An 18,967-nucleotide genomic window follows, 5' to 3' on the forward strand; every position below is an offset into this window, starting at 1 on the left:
TAGTAGTATCTGAGTATACAGAAAGCAGAGTGGATGGAGCTCTGTCCTTATCCTTTCCCTCAGCTCTGATTTCCTTCTCAGGCATATTCTAAATGTAACTAGTTATGTGTAAAAGCCCTACTTCTATGCTTGGTTCCTTTCTCTATTTTAGTCAACTCTGTTAAACTGTTCAAAATAGTCATTCAACTGTTCAGATTGATTGAGAAGCTCCGTGCTCTTTTGTTTTTGTTGTCTGCTCCTTTGCTGATCGGAGGGCTTGATTATCTACTACATGTATCGAGCAGAACTGTTGTAAATGTTACACATTTTATTTGGCGCAGTACCAAACAGAACAAATCAAGTGTTGCTAGAAGACCCTGGCAGCGTTTAATTTTTTTTAAAAACATGTATTTTAGACGTTATTCTCTACTCAAAATAAGTCTCTAGAAAATAGAAGTCATAAAGTACAGTTCTTGGCTTATCTTTAGCTTTCTAGTTTGATAACATTTTTACATAAACTTGGAATTTTTTTTCCTTAAAAGTTTCTTTTATAATAATTACTTGTTTTATATATGTTTTTGGCTAGCTGTTATATATAAGCTGTTATATTTTGTAAAATAGTGAATTGTTTTCAACTCTGAACACAAGATAGGCTTCTGCAGTGTCCTCTTCATTACCTGATGTTGAATAGTGAGTTTCTTACATTTAATGCTAAATTGAAAACCACATTGTCCAAATGTTCTAATATGTAAAAATCCGTACTAACTACTTTGAGCTAGAATGTGCCTGCATTAACAGTATTTTTTGAGTTGCATAAACAGACATTTTCCATATAACCTTATTTTTAAATTAACATCCATGTAGATCTCTGAAATCAGTAAACTCATGTAAATAAAAAGTACTAAAAATATGAACATTTAAGCAATACATCGATGTTCGTTAATGACAACTTATTTTTAAATCACTAATTACCAATAAAAATAGGGAATGTGCAGTGTGTTTAGTGGAGGTACTTTAGCAGCACATAAGAGAACAAACGATGGTGTGGGTTTTGAATGGTATTATCTGCCTGTCTTCCCCATAAATAAGAAAATACCAACAGTATTATTGTTTTTAAATAATTTTTATTCTTTTGTAACATGTTTTAACAAGATTTTCAATATTATAGGTTATCATAAGCATAGATGCCTCTGAAAATATACACAAAAAATATTCTGTTATGACTGACTGTAAATGCTGATCTTTTTCTTGTAACTGTAAGTATGGTATGTAAGACTTCATCGCTAAAATACACAGAGCCTAGCTTACTGTTGGATAAGAAAAGTACATTAATACAATTTCTGCAGTAAAAATAACTGCAATTGTTATTCTGTTAACACCAGTGTCGAAAAAGATCTGTGAGTCGTTCAATTGGTACAAATAAGTACCAGACTGATACTCATGTAGTACAAATGTTGAGATTGCTTTTACACCTAAGTACTTCCCCTTGTGTTTCTTGTAGGAAACAGAGATGAAGGTACACATGCACACAAAATTTTGCATCATTTGTTTGCTGACATTTATCTTTCATCACTGCAATCATTGCCATGAAGATGGACATGACCATGGTCCTAAAGAGGAACGTGTACACTACCATAATGACTATCAGATCTCAAATGCATCCTACTTCCAGAATGGAGGAACAGAATCTATGCCGAGTAAATTTTCAACGTTGGAAGCTGAAAATGAACAAAAATACTACATTGAAAAGATTTTTGATCGTTACGGTGAAAATGGAAGATTATCTTTTTTTGGCCTGGAAAAACTGTTAATAAGCCTTGGTTTAGGAGAGGTAAAAGTAGTGATGATAAATCATGATGATATTGGCCATGATCATGTTTCTCACTTATATGCTTTAGAAGTACAGGAAGGAAAGCATTCTCACGCTCATAACCATCCTCATAGCCACTCAGATTCAGAAAACCAAACCATGATTGGTATGGCTGCAAAGAGAAATCGTAAATGTGACCCTGAGAGAGACACAGTAGTGCCATCAGTAAAAGATGATGGCAGACACATTCATGACCAGAGTCGCCATCACCATCATCACCACCCTCGTCTACATCATCATGACCGTAATGGTACACATCATTCTCGTAATGATTCAGTTAGTCATAGTGAACATGGAGAACAGAACCATGAACCTTCAACAGAGACAAACACAACTCAGGATCAGCCAGAAAGAAAACAACGGAAACAGAAGAAGAAGCAAAAGAAGATCAGTGAGACTTCAGGAGATGCTACACGGGATTATGCCCCAGGTCATGATCCAGGTGATCAGTATGAACACAATCGTGTTCATAAACATGATCATCTACATGACGCATCTCACTTGCATGTACACCATCATGAACACAGTAGTGATCGTTCTACTAGTCATGGACATCAAGATTCCAGTTTAGGTAATGAGGATGGACACCACCATACCAGCAAGCGAGAGGCACCTCATAAGCAGATTAGTGTAAGAAAACACGCTATTTTTTCAACACGTAGTCATAAGGATCATAACGAAGATGAACATGATCGTGAAGAGGTGAGTGTGAAATGGAGAACCGGTAAATTCACTTTCACTGTTGTTGCATAATACTTGAAGGTGCATACCTGCAAATAACGCAGAAGCACGTTTGCGACTGTTGCGTAATACAGGTAGCAGAGTGAAAACGCTGAAGGTCACTGCCACAGTTTTGAGTTTACTTCATGGGTTTTCATTTCTGTCTGCCCATTGCCCATCTTTTCTCAGAGATCTATCTTGCCTACTTATCTGTATAAAGGAGATACTTAAAGTTTTCTGAGATACCCTGCTGGCAGGTGGGGTTTTTTCCCTTCCTAATATTCATTAATACTTCACGCACACACACCTTTTTTGGACTTCTTTCTAAATCTAAGATCATTAACATTTCTGGAAACTGCACAGAGTCTTTTCTAAAAGAAACAGCTGCATCTTTTCAACATGCTTCTAATTTTTTTGTCCTAAGAGATTGTGAAGCAACGTAGATGTAGCTTCTGTAGCACTGTGCTTGGTGTAAGCTCTTCCATTTCTCCCTTCAGCATCCATTAATTCTGCCAGGACCATAAATATACTTTCCCTTCCCCCTTACAGTTTACTACAGAAGCAGGACATTTTGATATCATGGTTTTAAACTAGAAGTCAGGATAGGAAAGGATGGAGTGAGTGCCGAGTTTGAGGTTTTAAACTGAATTAAAAAGTGAAACTCCAAACACAGAAGGTTGGTAAGTAAAGAGAAGTGTTAGAAAACCTATGTTGGGTTTATGTTCTTCCACTCCTTTCCTGTTGCTCTTTCTTCGTTGCTTGTACTATGTAATGGTAAAGAATATGGAAACTCATTTTCATTGACATTTATAAAAAATTATATAGGTGTTTGGAGACCGAGTTTGTAGTGCAGATATTTTTACTGTTTCTTTCCCCTTGTAAACCACTTAGATCAGCTTAGACATGTTTTAGCACTGGTGGAATGTTGTGGGCCAGAGTTTCTACTTTCTGTTTATGTTCTCAAATCATATGCTAAATTTTCCATAACTGTAGGTTTTTAATGAAATAGTTGCTTTCATATTTAATTTGTTTGTACAATTTGCTTGCAGTGCTTAAATGTTACCCAGCTGCTACGGTACTATGGTCTGGAAACCAGCTCTCCAATATCTCCTGAATTGTTTATATATATGTGTCCTGCTTTGCTATACCAGATTGAGCGAAGGCTTTGTATTGTACATTATGATGAGCTTGAAGATTTTATGAAAAGTAAAAATGCATCAATTGAGAATAAAGATACAACAGGTGCATCAGGTAGGTGTGTAACATCTAAAGCCTTCAAAATTATTTTGCATTGTAAATATTAACTTCATACAACTTACCGTTGACTGTAAAGCAATGGTTGAAATTCAACTTATTTACTAGAAGAAATTTGAGACAGCATGCTCCTTTAAGTCAGGAGACACAGTATCCTGTTTGCTGGTATAATAGCTTCTCCTGAGTAACCGTGGCTCAGGGAGGCATACCTTTCTTTCTTGTACATTTTATCTTTTTTCATTATTTTCACTTTTTATTTTATGTTTGCTTGTTTTTATTTCTTTTTTGTCTTCTACCATTGAGGCCTAACATCCTATCATTGGTCCTATAGTCTAGGCATTTTGGCCTGGATTCTTCCCACATATCTTTAGACGTTGGACACTCTTGTAGTAGGAACATAGGCAAGGTACAGAATCTTGGGAGACAGAAGGACCTCTAGGGATGAGCAAGTCCACCCACAGTTTTGGATTATTTCCATCATTTAAAATATGTTATGTCTTTTTCTCTGAGTGTGACTGAGCTGGTTCATATGTTTATCTCAAAGTTGGAAAGTTGCAGTGTTATTTTGGCACAAATTTTCTTAATAAATTTGACCTGGGTATATTCATTCAGGAATAGAGAACAGCACCTTCATCACAGGTCATTCACGAGAAAATATGATTTCAGGTGTTACCCTTTTTGTATACTAGCAGTGATGCAAATTTGTAGAATTGACATCGAGAATTTTTTGTGACCTTAAGAAATATAAAGACTTAAGCAAGATACAAGAGCATTTAAATTGCCATTTCTGACAACAGTTCCCTTTTCTGACTTTCAATGTCAATTATTCTATACTACTCCTCTCTTAAGCATATGAGAAGTATTCAGTCAAAATCCTCTGTTGGCAGTTTTAATTTTTTCTTTTTTGTATGTGCCTTGAGTAAAAATCAGTAGACTTTTTTTTCTTCTTACCATAGTTCTAATCTAAAAATATTTTTACTATTGTTAAAGCAATTATATTAAGAGCAGCATCCGTTGTTGTGGTTTCATAACTGAGTATACTTTTAAAATATATGTTTACTACTGCTATCTTTCATAAATTATAATGGAACTGTTGACAGATGTTTAGCTGTGGTGAAATATTAAAAATCTAAAAAATCTTGGGCACAATGCCCATGTTTTGAAAATAAAAATATTGGTAATTGTGAATATCGATTAGTACATAGGTGCTTATTAGCATTGTTAGAAATAAAGCTTGAAGTAACTACATTCTCATAGATGTTAGTAACTGTTGGAAAGAATGCATTGCTGGTAATCTTTCTTAACAATACTGGAGTCATTAAAATAATTGACTTGTTATACATAAATCTCCTATAGTGACACAGCTGCTATCTTGTTAACTGTTCAAAGATTGCTGTAAACAGGATATACTGCATGTTTTTTATGGCAGCAAATTGTTTTGCGGGGTACTCTTATTAAGAGTTGACCCCTGCCTTATTACCAAGAGGATTTGTAGAGTAGCTCTAAGCATTTTCTGCCAATTAAAATGTTGAAACCGTGTACAAAACTGCCATGTTTCACATGGTTTGAACCAGTTTAATTAGAAAGTTTCTACAGATGAGTGCTTCTTTTTAAAAGAATGCATTTTCTTCCTCTGTAATGAGTAAGGGAGTTGATGAATAACTCGGCTTGAAGACCTTTAACATTTTAAGAGACTTAATTTGCAAAATTAGTGAACTTTATTGTGAACATTTAAGATGTTTTATGGCATCTGATATCTTGAGCATAAATAACACATTTGCCAGTTAATTGTAAAAAATTTGTTTTTAATTTACTGATTTGGCTCTGAAAACAAACAGTAACCTCTAAAACAGGTCAGCTTGATTAGATAATGATAAATGATTCTTCATAATAATTTCCTGTATACTGTTTTATTAACTGCAGTGAGACTTCAGTTGATGTAATAATCATTTTCCCTTCTTAAGTTCCCTTCTTTGAATCACAAAATAACAAATCTTAACTGGTATATGGGGATTGTGGGAGGTGCAGGACAAATGTCAGTCATAGAGTAACTTAACCTGCAGGTTGTAGGGTCCTACTAAAATGAAAATGTGTGCTTACCTGAGCTAATGTAAACATTTTTAGATAGAAATATTTGCCAAAGTTAGGAGGATGCAGACATTTTTAAACAATTTTCTGTGGTTTTCTTTAGTTTTAATTAAAGCTTTCAAAAAATCTTAATACACCAGTGCTGCTTCTATTCATTGATACTAACCTGTAAGGTTTCCATTAGTTATGGTAGTGCAGATTTCTAAAGCAAAGTCATTTAATTAACTGATGACCAAAACCTTATGAAACCATGTTGGGTTTTCTTCCTGTAATTTACAGATAGTTCTGTAGCATCTTCCAATAGAGGATTTTCAAGGGCTTATACATACAACTGAGCTTTCACTTCGTACCTGTTGGAAGAGGTGACACTGGTGTCATTGAGGGCTCCTACATAACTTAACTTAAAAGGAAAGGTACACCCTCCTATGAATCAAGCTAATAGAAGTGATACAAGTAAACAGTAAGCCATTTTTTTAAAGATGGGAGGTCAGTTAGAGCTGTTGATTAAAAGTATTTCAGATCAGATATATCTTGTAAATCTGCCTGTACAGACGCCAGTCTTCCCTAGAGCTTACCATTCCCTGAACCCAGGAAGGCTTTGCTTCAGTGGAGCCTTTCTGTTAGCTTGCTTTTTTGTTAAAGCTTGCAGATAGCTAAGTGTTCTCAGCCTTCCAAGGAGTCTACCTTACTACCCTTTTAGTCTGTTTTAATTTACAGATAGCTGTCCAAATCCGGTGCGAGCAGCCGTCTTCTGTTTGCTACCCACTGTTTGAACAGAGATCCCTTACTGAAGAAATTGTTCAATCACCTCCCTCTTGTTTTCTTCCGCAGAAATATTTTATAAGCCAGTGCATAATAACTTCACCTCATTGACCAAGCTTTGTACAGTACTCCTAGGAGTGTTAAACACTGAGATCTTTTATAACTTAAGAGCTCTTGCAGTGTTCATAATATTGCATATTAGTTCCACTTCTGTAATATTTCAGTGTTTTGAACACTACAGTTGAATCAAATCCTTCAATAAAATTTTGTGTCGGAATTTTGTCTTAAGTCTTCCTTAGTGGTCTTTTTTGTATGAGGCGTGTTTGTACATATATGTAACTGTGGGGTCATGCACAGCTTTTGTATATAATGTATTTTTTATCTTTGACTTGACTTGAACCTTTTGCTGATAGTTTTGGTTCCATACTATTTTTTAAGAGTTAAAACAGAAACAGAAGCTGATGACCAAGACCTGAGAGATGCACAGATTCCGTATTCTAATTCTCATATGCCTCATCTTAATCATGGTGCCATGTTTAGATACTGTATCATTTGTAAGAGCATGTAAGCCCTTCAGAGAAGCGTTTGCCAAATCTGTGCTATGATATATGAAACTTAAGACAGTTTGCATAATCTCCTTTCCATTTTTCTCCATGTAATGCTGTTGGTCATTTAACCTGGCGCTTAACATCGTAATGTCTGTGTCCAGATTGGAGATCCAATGTCCTGCCAAATGGCTGTGTAATTTGGGCTACTTGCGCATGCATGCATGATTCAGTATTGAATTACAAGTCCATGTATGCTGTTTCTTTCAGCAGAGCCTGTTAATCCAGAGTACATGATTGAAGTGCTCTGGGGGTGAATCAAGGCCGTGTAGTGGCAGTATTTAGGTCGGCAGGGTCCTGCTTCCACTCTAGACCTACTTTTGTATTCCCGTTTTCCAACTTCTGTTTTTTAGTTCCTCATCTGATGGCAGTCTTTGCCTTCTTACCAACTCTCTGTTTTCCTCTCGATATCAATATGCATTTCAGTGTACACCGCATACTTTCTAAAGCTTTTTCCAGTCAGTTTCTCCTGGTGGATGTGCTCTTGTACCCTTTGCATTTGAATTGGATTGTTTCCTTTTCTGCACTGTTGTGGAATGACAGCTGACTTTGTAAGAATGAATATCCCAAAACAAACTGTAAAACGGCAGATGTTGTAACTTTTGGTGTTGAACCAGGCCAGGCCTGCATTAGCCACGATTCTAATGGCAAAGTCTTGTCAAATCTGACCTGTAGCATTTTTGGTACAGATAGAATTCTCGGGACATTTGACTGCTAAATTATAAAATTCATTGAGCAGCTACAACATATTCATTCCTCCTCTCTTCTCTTTTCCCCTCCATACCCCCCATTTCCCAGGATGTTTTCCCTCACTTGATGAAAAATGAGTGGACCTTCATAGATGTAAGGAAAGTCCTATCATGCACCGAAGTATGGAGATGTTAATAATTTTAAATCAGGAGTTGTTAACTTCCATTAAAGTTGGCAAACTGTGTAGACATTTTTGATTAAGAAGGAAACTAGGAAAAAAACCTGGAAAAACCTGAAGCATTTAGGCTAAAACTTAAAATAAAGAAAGAAAAAAAAAGTTCAGATTGAGGAAATCATGTTCATGAAAGATCTCAGCCCAAACAGTTAATGTTTGTAAAATAGGAGCACCAACTATTCCTGTCTTTGGGACTGTGAACCTTTTGAACTGTGTTGTTGGAATTAAACAATTTTAACTTACTGTTCTTTGAAGTTTCTGTGATGGGAAAAAACAAGAGAAGCAATAGAGGAGCAGAGAGAGAGGAAAAAAAAACACAACAGTTTTTAATTCTTAGCCTTACTGCTGACTTGAAAAAGTAGAAGAAGAAATATTTTATTAGGATGAGATTCTGACTGCAAAAGCCATGCTTCTTTGCTTATAGGATCTGTTTCTTGTGTAATTCCTCCTTTTCCATGTCATATAGAAATTTGCACATTTTCCCTAATTAATAGGATTATGTTGAGTGTACTGTATCCCATTATCACTTTTTTCTTCTATTGACAACAATAGAGGTTCTCAGAAAAAATGTATACTGCTTTTTGTTGGTAGCAAGTTGCTTTCAGTTCTTCAAGTTCTTATTATAGCATTTGATTTTAAAGTTCCTCTGTCAAAGGTTGAGTCTTAGTTCTCATAAAAATGTGTGTTTCAAAGCAACAGGCAAGAGAATGGTGCCTAACTGAACATGTTCCTCCTAACAAAGGAGGAGAAATGTTGATTCCAGTTAAATTTTGCATCAGAATCATGTTAAAAACAAATGTTAAATATGAATTAGCGCTCGTAGAGCCCTAGTAAGTTAAGAAGCGGAGATGTTTGTGTTCCAACAGGAAATCTTTTGCTTTTTGCATTTCATTAAGGGCTACAGAGCTAAGCCTGGAACTTACAATCAGGAAGAATTGCTGGGCTCTTTTTAGCTGATTGTCTTCTGCTGTCTTTCACTATATTGTACTGCACTGTGAATAAGCCTGTGTGGTTTTTGCTGTGGACTTCAGTACTGCCTTCATATTTTTCAGCACCTTTTGAATGAGCAATCACACAACTTAGGTTAAAGGAAAGTCACCTTCTTAAGAGATAGTTGAAAGTCATTAATCAGTCTTAAAAGTTTTACAGGTATTGTTCTGATAACCTTTCTGTATTCATTTCTTCCCACAGCCTGGTTTTGTGGTATCATCTCTATCACCGTCATTAGCCTGCTTTCCTTGCTAGGTGTGATCTTGATTCCCATCATTAACCAATGGTGCTTCAAATTTCTTCTAACTTTCTTGGTAGCTCTGGCTGTAGGAACAATGAGTGGAGATGCACTACTCCATCTGTTGCCACATGTAAGTATTGTTTCCTTACCTTTTATTCTTAGTTGTAACTGTATATAGAATTTTCAAAGAATTATTTGACAAGCATCAACAAATAAATGTTCACTGATGCAGATGTAAATTGACTTGACCATGAGGGACATCCTGAAACAGTGTTTGAGACTTTCTGTTAACAAAAAGAAAGGAAATGTGTGTTTCTTAAAAAAAAAAAAAAAAAAAAAAAAAAAAAAAGTTGTATATTCATAGTTCAACTTCTGTCAGAGTATTTTAAAACACCTAATGAGACCAACAAGAGTATTTTAAACTTAGCAGTATTACTGACTCTTGTCTACTGATACTTGTGTATCGGTACCACCTAAAAGTATTTCAGGGGGATTAACCTTCCTGGTTACGAGATTTTGGGGAGAAAGTAACCTCTAACATACTGAATCAAGAAATTGCCCAAGTTCCAGGGTAGGTAAGCAGTTTTTAATTTGTGATGGTATACTGTAATTCTAAGAAGGGGAAATGTTTTCTAAAATTTTGTTACCCTAATTCTTTTAGCAAAAAGACTAATGTTTACATGTTTTCTTTGTGTAAATTTTAATACAAATTTTTGGTCACGTATTTTTTTTTAAAGTCTATATTTCAGATCAGAATTAAGGCTTTAATTGACTGTGATAGTTTAAAAAAAATCATGAGGTTTGGTTGCTGACAGGAGTGTAGGAGTGGTAATTCCTTGTGACATTTCCGAGTGTTAGTCTCATTATCTCTAGCATTGTGACAGAAAAAAGCTGAAGCTAGATTATCTCTCCTTCCCCTCCTAAAAATTTCCCAGAGAAATACTTTTATATTGATTAGGGTAATGAATAGTCTAATGAAAAATTTCTATGGTAACATGTGTTTGTATAAAAAAAGAAAAAAACAACCCACAACCCAAGTTTTAAAGTCTTTTTATGCTACTTTTCTGGCAAGGTTACATATTTTGTCATCTGAGCTCGGAGGCATTTCAGTCTCCTGATTGCACCAGCTCATGCTGTGTTGTTATTTTCTCTCCTAATAGTCACATGGAGGCCACAACCACAGTCACCACCATGGCCAAGGTCATGTTCATGAACACAAGCGTTCTCATCGACATGCCCACGGACATGGAGTACGGACTGAAGGCTTTCTAGAAGAGAATGATCCAGTGCTGAAAGGTCTTGTGGCACTTGGAGGCATTTATGTTTTGTTTATCATTGAACATTGTATAAGAATGTACAAGCATTACAATAAACAAAAGGTACGCACTAAAATTGCATGCTATTTTAAAATGTATTACCTCAACTTATCTTCCAAGTGTTGAGGAATTGTCTGTGTGATGATTCATTATTCTGTGAACATGAACAAGTGCTGCTAATCTGCATTCTGTTTGATTTTATGTGAGGAAACCCTTTTCTAACAGAGGCTGCTTTTCTTAACAAGGTAATTTGGGAAGACAAAATCGAAATGTGATGGAGGAGGCTGCAGCTTTTTGGCCAGATATATTTGGAGGTAGATCCAAGTAAAAGAGATTACAGCTCTTTCTCTAAAGCACCATGATCTTTTTTGCAAAAATATGAAAGGCAGTATCTAAGAAAGAACTGGTAATAGAGCCAGACGATTGTCAGACAATTTACAAGAAATTTAACTGTGTACTATTAGCTAACGATGCAAGTGTAACAGAGGTTTTTCCACATGAGAAAATGCCAAAACTTGCAAACCTCCTGCTTTCTCTAAGTTGCCAATCAAATTTTAACTTGTTTGCCTGAAAATTATTGGATTTTTAGGGCTGGGAGCATGCTGTATTCATGATGGTGGTATGAAAGGAGAGAGAACCTCGGGGGGGGGTGTGACAGTGGGTAGAAATTCAAGCCACCAAAGAGCCATATTCTTTCAACAGTCATTCTAAATACACTTTTAACTTTTGTCTCCATCATTCGACTTTGCGGAGAAAATTATATTGGTGAAACTATAACTGCTTCTTCCAAAATGAGTGTGGAAAAATTTAAAGTTCGCCGTTTTCGCGTCAGACTTGCTGCCCCAGCTGGACAGGCAGCAAAGATTTTCTGTGTTGGAGAAGGCATTTCTTAGATCTTCTGATAAAGAGATAAAAGCTGTCACATTGAGCGTATCTTCTTTGAGATTAATTAAATAATTAAATCCCCTAGGCTGCTTTGGCAAATCTATGACCTCTGTTGTATGGGCTGCAGACAGGAAGATAGCAAGCTTTTCTCTAAAGGAAAAGACAAGGATGTTATAGGAGTATAAAACTTAAAGTTGAGCAAAATAGAGGAGCTGTTCGTGCTGCATGCTTGCTTTCTTGAACAAAATAAGCCAATATAATAACTCTACATAGATGTGTTTCTGGGCTGTTAGAGCAATCCTTGTCATAATGTACTCTGTTACTGAAGTGAAATATTGTGTGTTTGTCAGTGAGTGACATTCTGTGGTAGGTAGCTAAGAATTTCCGCTGGGATAGATATCATTGCTGAGCCTTACAAAGATTAATATTCTGTAGTCATATACTTCTGTTAGGCATATTAAGAGAGAGTAATCTAGTCTATTTTGAAGAGATTTTTTGACAACATTTCAGTTTCTTTTATTTCCATTGATGTCCTTTCACAAACCAGATATTATCTGTTTCCTGTTGCAGAGTAAGCAGAAATGGTGCAAGAAAAAACAGACTGAAGAATCACCAATTGGAAGGAAACTTTCTGATCACAAATTAAATAATAGACCAGATGCTGACTGGCTTCAGCTCAAACCCCTTGCAGGTAGGCATTTATTTTCAGAATTTTCTCTGATTACGAGATTCAAAGTAATGGCATGTCACCTATGGCATGTAACCTCTTGTACAGTTTTACTGCTATTATGCAAATCATTGTTAATAAGACTTAATAGGCTTTCCCTATTAAATCTGTTTTTATTTTGTTTTCCTTAGATCTGAGAGCACTCTGAAAACTTCCTAATATGCCATACAAATGGTTCTCAGACTTCTGAAGCAGTTAGGTTTTGCGTGGCTGTGGTTCTTCGGGGATTTTTTTTTTATTTGTTTGGTTTGGGGGTATTTTTTGGTTAAGCTGTGCCTGACTAGCTCAGTCCTGGCAAAAATTAGACCAAAAATAAACACAAACAACCTGAAAGGGGATATCTATTACACTTTGAAGATTCCAGCCTCTGACCAATTATAGTTTGGCTGAGAAGGCTAAACAAAATTAATTTCTTTTCATAAATACAACCAGGTATCCTGAATATTCCTCAAGTATCCAAAACAACTTTCACATACTGTTCCTTCATGACAGTCTGAATGCTCAAGCAGAATGTACCCAGAAGGAATGCTGTATCACCCTGCTTGAAGGGGAAGGGGAAGGGCTTTGCTTCATAAACTTCCCTTTCCGTTGCCTGCATGGCTGCTGAATTAATTTGTTGATGAAGAATCCATAGGCTATATTTATACAAATGCAGTTTTGTGAATTTGAATGGTTTGTAGAAGGGAGAGTTAGGACTGTAGCCTTCTCCACTCAAACAACTTCAAATGGGATTTGGGACATTGACGTAGAACACAGAAAGACTTTCCTCTGTGAGGATGGTGGTACATATATTGGAACTGTCTTCATTTTCTTTTAACGGGTGATCAGAGGTATTCTGCTTCTAATAATGTGGAGTACGTGCTGGTTTTATAACACTGTTCCTCTGAAAGTGTACTGTTCTGATCAGTAAATCGTTCATACCACAGGCACTGGAAGCCTATGCTGAGTTTGAACTTTGAACTGCAGTGCTACTACCACTGACCTGAATGGCCATTCCATTTCTTTTTAAACAGCCTCCAAATGATGTTTAAAAGCCTGTTTATCTAGAACTTTGTCTGCTGCTTAGGTACTCTGTGCCTGGTTTCTTAATTCTGCTTACTGTTTGCTTATTTTTGACTCCGAAATATTTTTGTTGAATTATTGTGAGCTAATAGCTTGATTGTCCAGAACTGATTTTTTTCCACAACTGGTTTTGTTTCCTGGAGCATAGATTGCCCATTTAATTTATTTATTAATACTTCAGAAATATTAGTAGACTTAAAATTTATGCACATATGCCTTCTGCATTATTCTCACTTTGTATTTCTGTGTAAAAATGGCTTTGATTGCTAGGAGGGCAATGAGCTACATTGAAGGAGCTCACTGTATGACACAAGCGTCTGACACAAAGATGCATGCGATACAGAGACCATTTAAAGATCTGTTGTATACGTGGCAGGTCCTGGTGTGCTTCAGCGAAGGCTAAGTTGTGACCTGCGTGGGCATGCGTAGAGAGTAGCCAGTTAAGGTTTCCTGAGCCATGCAGATTCCATCTGCAGCATACAAGGCATTATTATCGTTCTGGCAACTCTCCTTTTCCAATGTTGAACCATAAACTTCGTCACTAGCAAAATTACAGATACAAGCCTAGGTCGGGCTAAAACTGACTTTGTGTGCTGTGGATACAAGTGCTGTTGCCTTGTAGTGGAGACTTCTATATGCTGTACATGCAAATCAGCGAAAAAATGGGGCAGTGAGAAATGCATTTTTTTGGCTGAATGTTGACAACAAAGTTACTAGACTGGTATGTGTTAAAATACTTCTTTTGCTTTTGCAAAGCAGTTAAATTCTTAGCTCAATGATGCAGTAGTTGCTGGTGATATTTTAAATAAGAACTAATGCAGTCTCTCTCCCAGCTGGCTTCAACATAGGAGCAGACGACTCAGTTTTATCTGAAGATCGACTCAATGAAACCGAACTGACTGACTTAGATGGCCAGCTGGAATCCCTTCCCAAAAACTTCTTGTCTGTAGAAGAGGACAACAATATGCACCATGCCCACAATGATGTCTCACATGCTGCTCAAGAGCATGATCTTCATGATTCAGAGTATGACAGCCATGGCGAAGATAAAATGATAGCTAGAAAACACAGTCACCACTGGCATCACAAACATTCCCATCATTCCCATGGCCACTGTCATTCTGGAAAAGACCTGAAAGATACTGGGATAGCTAATATTGCTTGGATGGTAATTATGGGAGATGGCATTCACAACTTTAGTGATGGCTTAGCAATCGGTAAGCAAAAGCACTGAGTATTTCTCAACAGTTTCTTCTTACCTTTAGTAACTTCGGTAGTATTTTACTTATCAGTGATCACAGGTAAAGGATTCCAGTTAGCTCCTGTGGTTCCTGGCATTGTTTAATCTCCTTCAGAGCAGAAACTAAAAGGCCATCAATTGTAATAGTCTTCCCTTTGTTAATATTCTGTGACTACTTCCGCAAAGATTACTGTATTGATAGTAGCGACAGTAGCAATCTCTGCCAAATAAAAATAGGTGCAGACAAATCTCTGTATGAATTATGGAGCACACATAATGCACATTTGTTCTTTGGGTCTTAGGACTTGCCTTTGAATAATAAATAAGTTCCTTTCAGTCTTATTTATAATGATATTTATTTATAATAATAACAACACTATTTATATTATTATTAATACATAGAATTATACAGTACTTTTAAATAATAAATGTACAATGAGTCAGGTTACAGAAATAATACCAAAAAATAGGTGCTACCAAGGATAATTTAATTTTTGTTTGAGCAAAGTATTGTTTTGGCTTATGGTCAGTATAGATCTATTTCTAGCCAAATGCAGAAGAAATTGAAGTACCAAACAGATTTTATTAGATTTATTAAATCAACTTTGATTCACATAAACCTCTAAATGTGATTTGAACTGTAAAACACATTAATTTGAATATATGCCATACAAGTCAAAATGATGGTGAGAGTACTTTTAATTTTTTACTAAGGTAGCTACTCAGAGTACACAGGGTTCTGAACTACTAGCAGAAGGAACATACCCAGTTTGAAGGATGGGGGATAAACTACTTACTAGGGTCGGAGTTAACAATGGAGTCTAATAGTTTCTCCACTTTCTCCAAACAATTTCTAAAGAAATTGAACTCCATAAAAATTAACTTTTTGCTTCATTTTCACATTAAGGTAAGGCATTTAGACAGTGGCTTCTAAGGCCAAAAAGGATCACTACGCCATCTGTTGAGAACTTCACTGTATTGAAACTCCATTTCTAAATATTCCTGTCTCAAGCCCAGACAGCTGATTCTTTGGTAAAATGTAGATTTTAGAAAGCATGTTCATCTTTTTAATATATCAAGTTTTGAGAAATCCAGGGGAAAGTTAAATTCCCTCTGTGTCTTCAGAATATGTCTTCTCTTTCTACTCTCTTTTTGCCTGTTTTGACTGCTCACTGCAGGCTCTTCTTGTGCCTTTCTCTGCTACAGTACAGAAATTTAATACCAGTTTTCTTATCTCAAATTATTTAAGGTATGAACTTAAAGTTGATTGAATTAAATTAGCTTACACAAAAGTTACTGAAAGAGGTTTATGCCAATGTTTTTCTCCTTATTATTTTCCAAGTCTGGCTTATTAATGTTGCTGATATGTGCTCTACAAATAAACATGAAGGAAATAGAGAGGTTATGGGTTAAATATTAGTTTGGATTTCCAACCTGGAAAGCAGAGAGCTAGACTGTTGCTTGTGTGCATTCTTAACTGTCCTGATGTACTTAAGAGTTCCTAAAAATGTAAAAGTGGTGCTGTTTATTAGCTTGTTGCCTTAATGTCTTTGATTTGCTAGGTTGTGTTCTCCCAGGATTTGTCTTTCAGATAAACAGAGTAATAAAGTATGCAGTGGTAATGCACATCCAGGTTACTTACAGTATTTTCAGTTTATATACGGACAGGACACAGACATAATGAAAAAATATTAGAGCATGCATTCTAACCGAAGGGTGTCATCTCTGGGAAGTCTGTTGATTAAATTTTCTGACTTGAAAATAGTAAAATATCATTTGAATCTTTTTTTTTTTTTTTTTTTTTTTTTCCCTAGGAGCAGCTTTTAGTGCTGGACTGACAGGAGGAATTAGTACATCTATAGCAGTATTCTGTCATGAGCTTCCTCATGAATTAGGTAACTAATTATATAAACTCGGTGTGTTCAGTCTTTTCATCTGTAGAAAATATGTATGTAAAAGCTGTTGTGATACTCATCTTGATAAGCATAATGCAATGCAGATGCTGCAAGGGTGACCAGAACTTGAGAGTAACGGAGCAATTTTGCTTCAGAGTACATAATGAGAATATTAATACAGGATTCTTTTGGCAGGTATCTAGTTACAGCAGTTCTGTAAGCTTTTTGAACAGGTTTTTAAAATGTTTTTAGGAGCATACAGTTTACATTTTGGTGTTACACCTCTGCATTTTATAGAAAGCGTTTCACACTACTCTCTGTGGCATTGTCTTACACAAAGTTAAGTAAAGTTACATAAGTAAACATAAGTTTACGTAAGTAAAGTTCTCTGTGGAGATCTTCAGAAGATGCTTTGTACCAATTGTTGCTGAGTCCAGTAGGTGTGGATGACTGTTTAGGGTAAAGCCTGTAGGCATTGTTGCTGGTGCCATTGATTCTTGCCCTAAATTGAAGCATTTCTTCGTGGGGTCAGATAACCGTGATGAAACCTGTTGTTTTCCTGTGAGCCATAAGGCACATTGCATGAAATTTTAGCGCACCCTGAGACTTACAAAAGAGCAGCTAGAGAGAGAAGTCTTCTTTTTTTGCCAGTAACGTGAAACTGTGTGAGATTAAACTGTGTATGTACTCACAGCTTGCTTACTTGATGAGCTGCGAACTCTGAATGATCAAAAGGAAGGTAAAACAAGTACTTCAAAAACCCTTAGAGGTGATGAGTGAAAGCATTTTATATAGGCAGATACTAAATATAAGGTAAGTAATGGGCACAGATGGGAAATAATAGAGCAGATGTTCATGGTTTGACAATGGTGCTATACAGTCATTAGTTAAGTGAAGCTGCTGCAGTATATAAAGGATTGCAATATATATTGGTGTGCTTATAACGTGCTAGGTTAACATAATTAAATTAACCTTGTATAAGAAGTGAATAATTCACTGTACCTACTTTTTATTTTGATTCTAAGTTTTGATTCTAGGTTGAGCAATTAATTTCTAGCATATCTGACATGAGAATATTATATTAATTACCCTCATGACTGCATATCATCTTCCACTCCTCATGTTCACAAGAGTTCAGTTCAAAGGGAGTAAAACTATCAGAGCTGATTACAAGATGAAAATTTAGATCTTCGTAGAACATCTACCTCTAATCAGCAATTTTAGCAGAGCTGTCCTGAACTCAAAATAAAACAGGTTAACCTGGCATGGCTTAAACCAGCAAACTGATTCAGCATGGATGTGAAGTCATTCTTTCTGAACATAACTCTTCCTTTTCCTAGTGCTGTATTTCTCAAATTCATTGTCACCTTCTGTGGGGACTAATGCCTCATTATCTTCCTCTTGAATTTGCAGAATGAGGTGTATATAGCTAAGAGAAATTTTCGCAGATGTTGTTCAAAACTAAGCCTCTGCTTTTATGCGCCGTGAAGAGCTTCTGTGAAGTAAAGACAAGTCTGTATGCACAGACATATTCTTTGTGGGAGGACCAGATCTGGACTCCTCAATTTACCTTTAACCATTAATCACTATCATTTTTCTGACAATAAGCGTGATGAATAGGCACCTTTAAATCATATTTTAATGAAAGGATTGCTGCACATAAATACAGTTCTTAAAAGAGTTGTCATATCCTGTTGCCCAGTCTTCCTTTGAGCCTCTGTAGCAGCATTTGTACTTGGGCAATGCCTTGAATTGGTGAGACAGTAAACGTAGGCTAATTTATCTACTTACTCTCCTGAGAAGCATTGATACTAAACCCCTGTGTTCTGTCTCCATTTTAGGTGACTTTGCTGTGCTTCTTAAAGCAGGTATGACAGTAAAGCAAGCTATCGTGTACAACCTCCTGTCTGCCATGATGGCTTACATAGGGATGCTGATAGGCACGGCGGTGGGACAGTACGCTAATAACATCACCTTGTGGATCTTCGCAATCACTGCAGGCATGTTCCTCTATGTGGCATTGGTTGACATGGTAAGATTGTTATGATTCTGTGTCATTTTTGCATTCCGTGCGTAAAACTTGAAATGGAACCTACAACAGAACTTTTTTTGTTGTAACACATAAAATATCTGTGGACAGTAGATGGCTGTTTCTGTTCTACGACTTTGAAAAATGTTGCAGATAACTTTGAGAGATGTAGTGAAGTTTTATAGTTGCTTGCCTGTTTGGGTTTCTGCTACCGACATCTGCCAGTGACTCCAGTTAAAATACAAAAGCTACAGGGGGGCTGGGAAAAATACTCGCACTTCCCACTAATAAACTAATAAAAATAATAACTTCCTACTAATAAAAATAGGATGATTCTCTCATTTTGTGGATGGGCATTATATGCTGGAATTCAATCCAG

General features: G+C 36.2%; 1 protein-coding gene across 2 annotated transcripts in view; it reads left to right on the top strand.

The window, feature by feature from the left end:
• The window catches only part of SLC39A10 (solute carrier family 39 member 10), a 53,761-nt gene that overhangs the window by 29,305 nt on the left and 5,489 nt on the right, over positions 1–18,967 (top strand). For both annotated transcript variants that reach the window (XM_082312474.1, XM_082312473.1), the window contains exons 2-9: positions 1,481–2,551; positions 3,619–3,820; positions 9,395–9,564; positions 10,595–10,813; positions 12,206–12,326; positions 14,258–14,641; positions 16,479–16,559; positions 18,401–18,591. In XM_082312474.1, the coding sequence (XP_082168600.1) occupies positions 1,490–2,551; positions 3,619–3,820; positions 9,395–9,564; positions 10,595–10,813; positions 12,206–12,326; positions 14,258–14,641; positions 16,479–16,559; positions 18,401–18,591 (2,430 nt within the window). In that variant the 5' untranslated portion in view covers positions 1,481–1,489. The remainder of the gene's footprint in view (positions 1–1,480; positions 2,552–3,618; positions 3,821–9,394; positions 9,565–10,594; positions 10,814–12,205; positions 12,327–14,257; positions 14,642–16,478; positions 16,560–18,400; positions 18,592–18,967) is intronic.

Source organism: Platalea leucorodia (assembly GCF_965183815.1).
Source record: "Platalea leucorodia genome assembly, chromosome: 5".
NCBI classification, from domain to species: Eukaryota; Metazoa; Chordata; class Aves; order Pelecaniformes; family Threskiornithidae; genus Platalea; species Platalea leucorodia.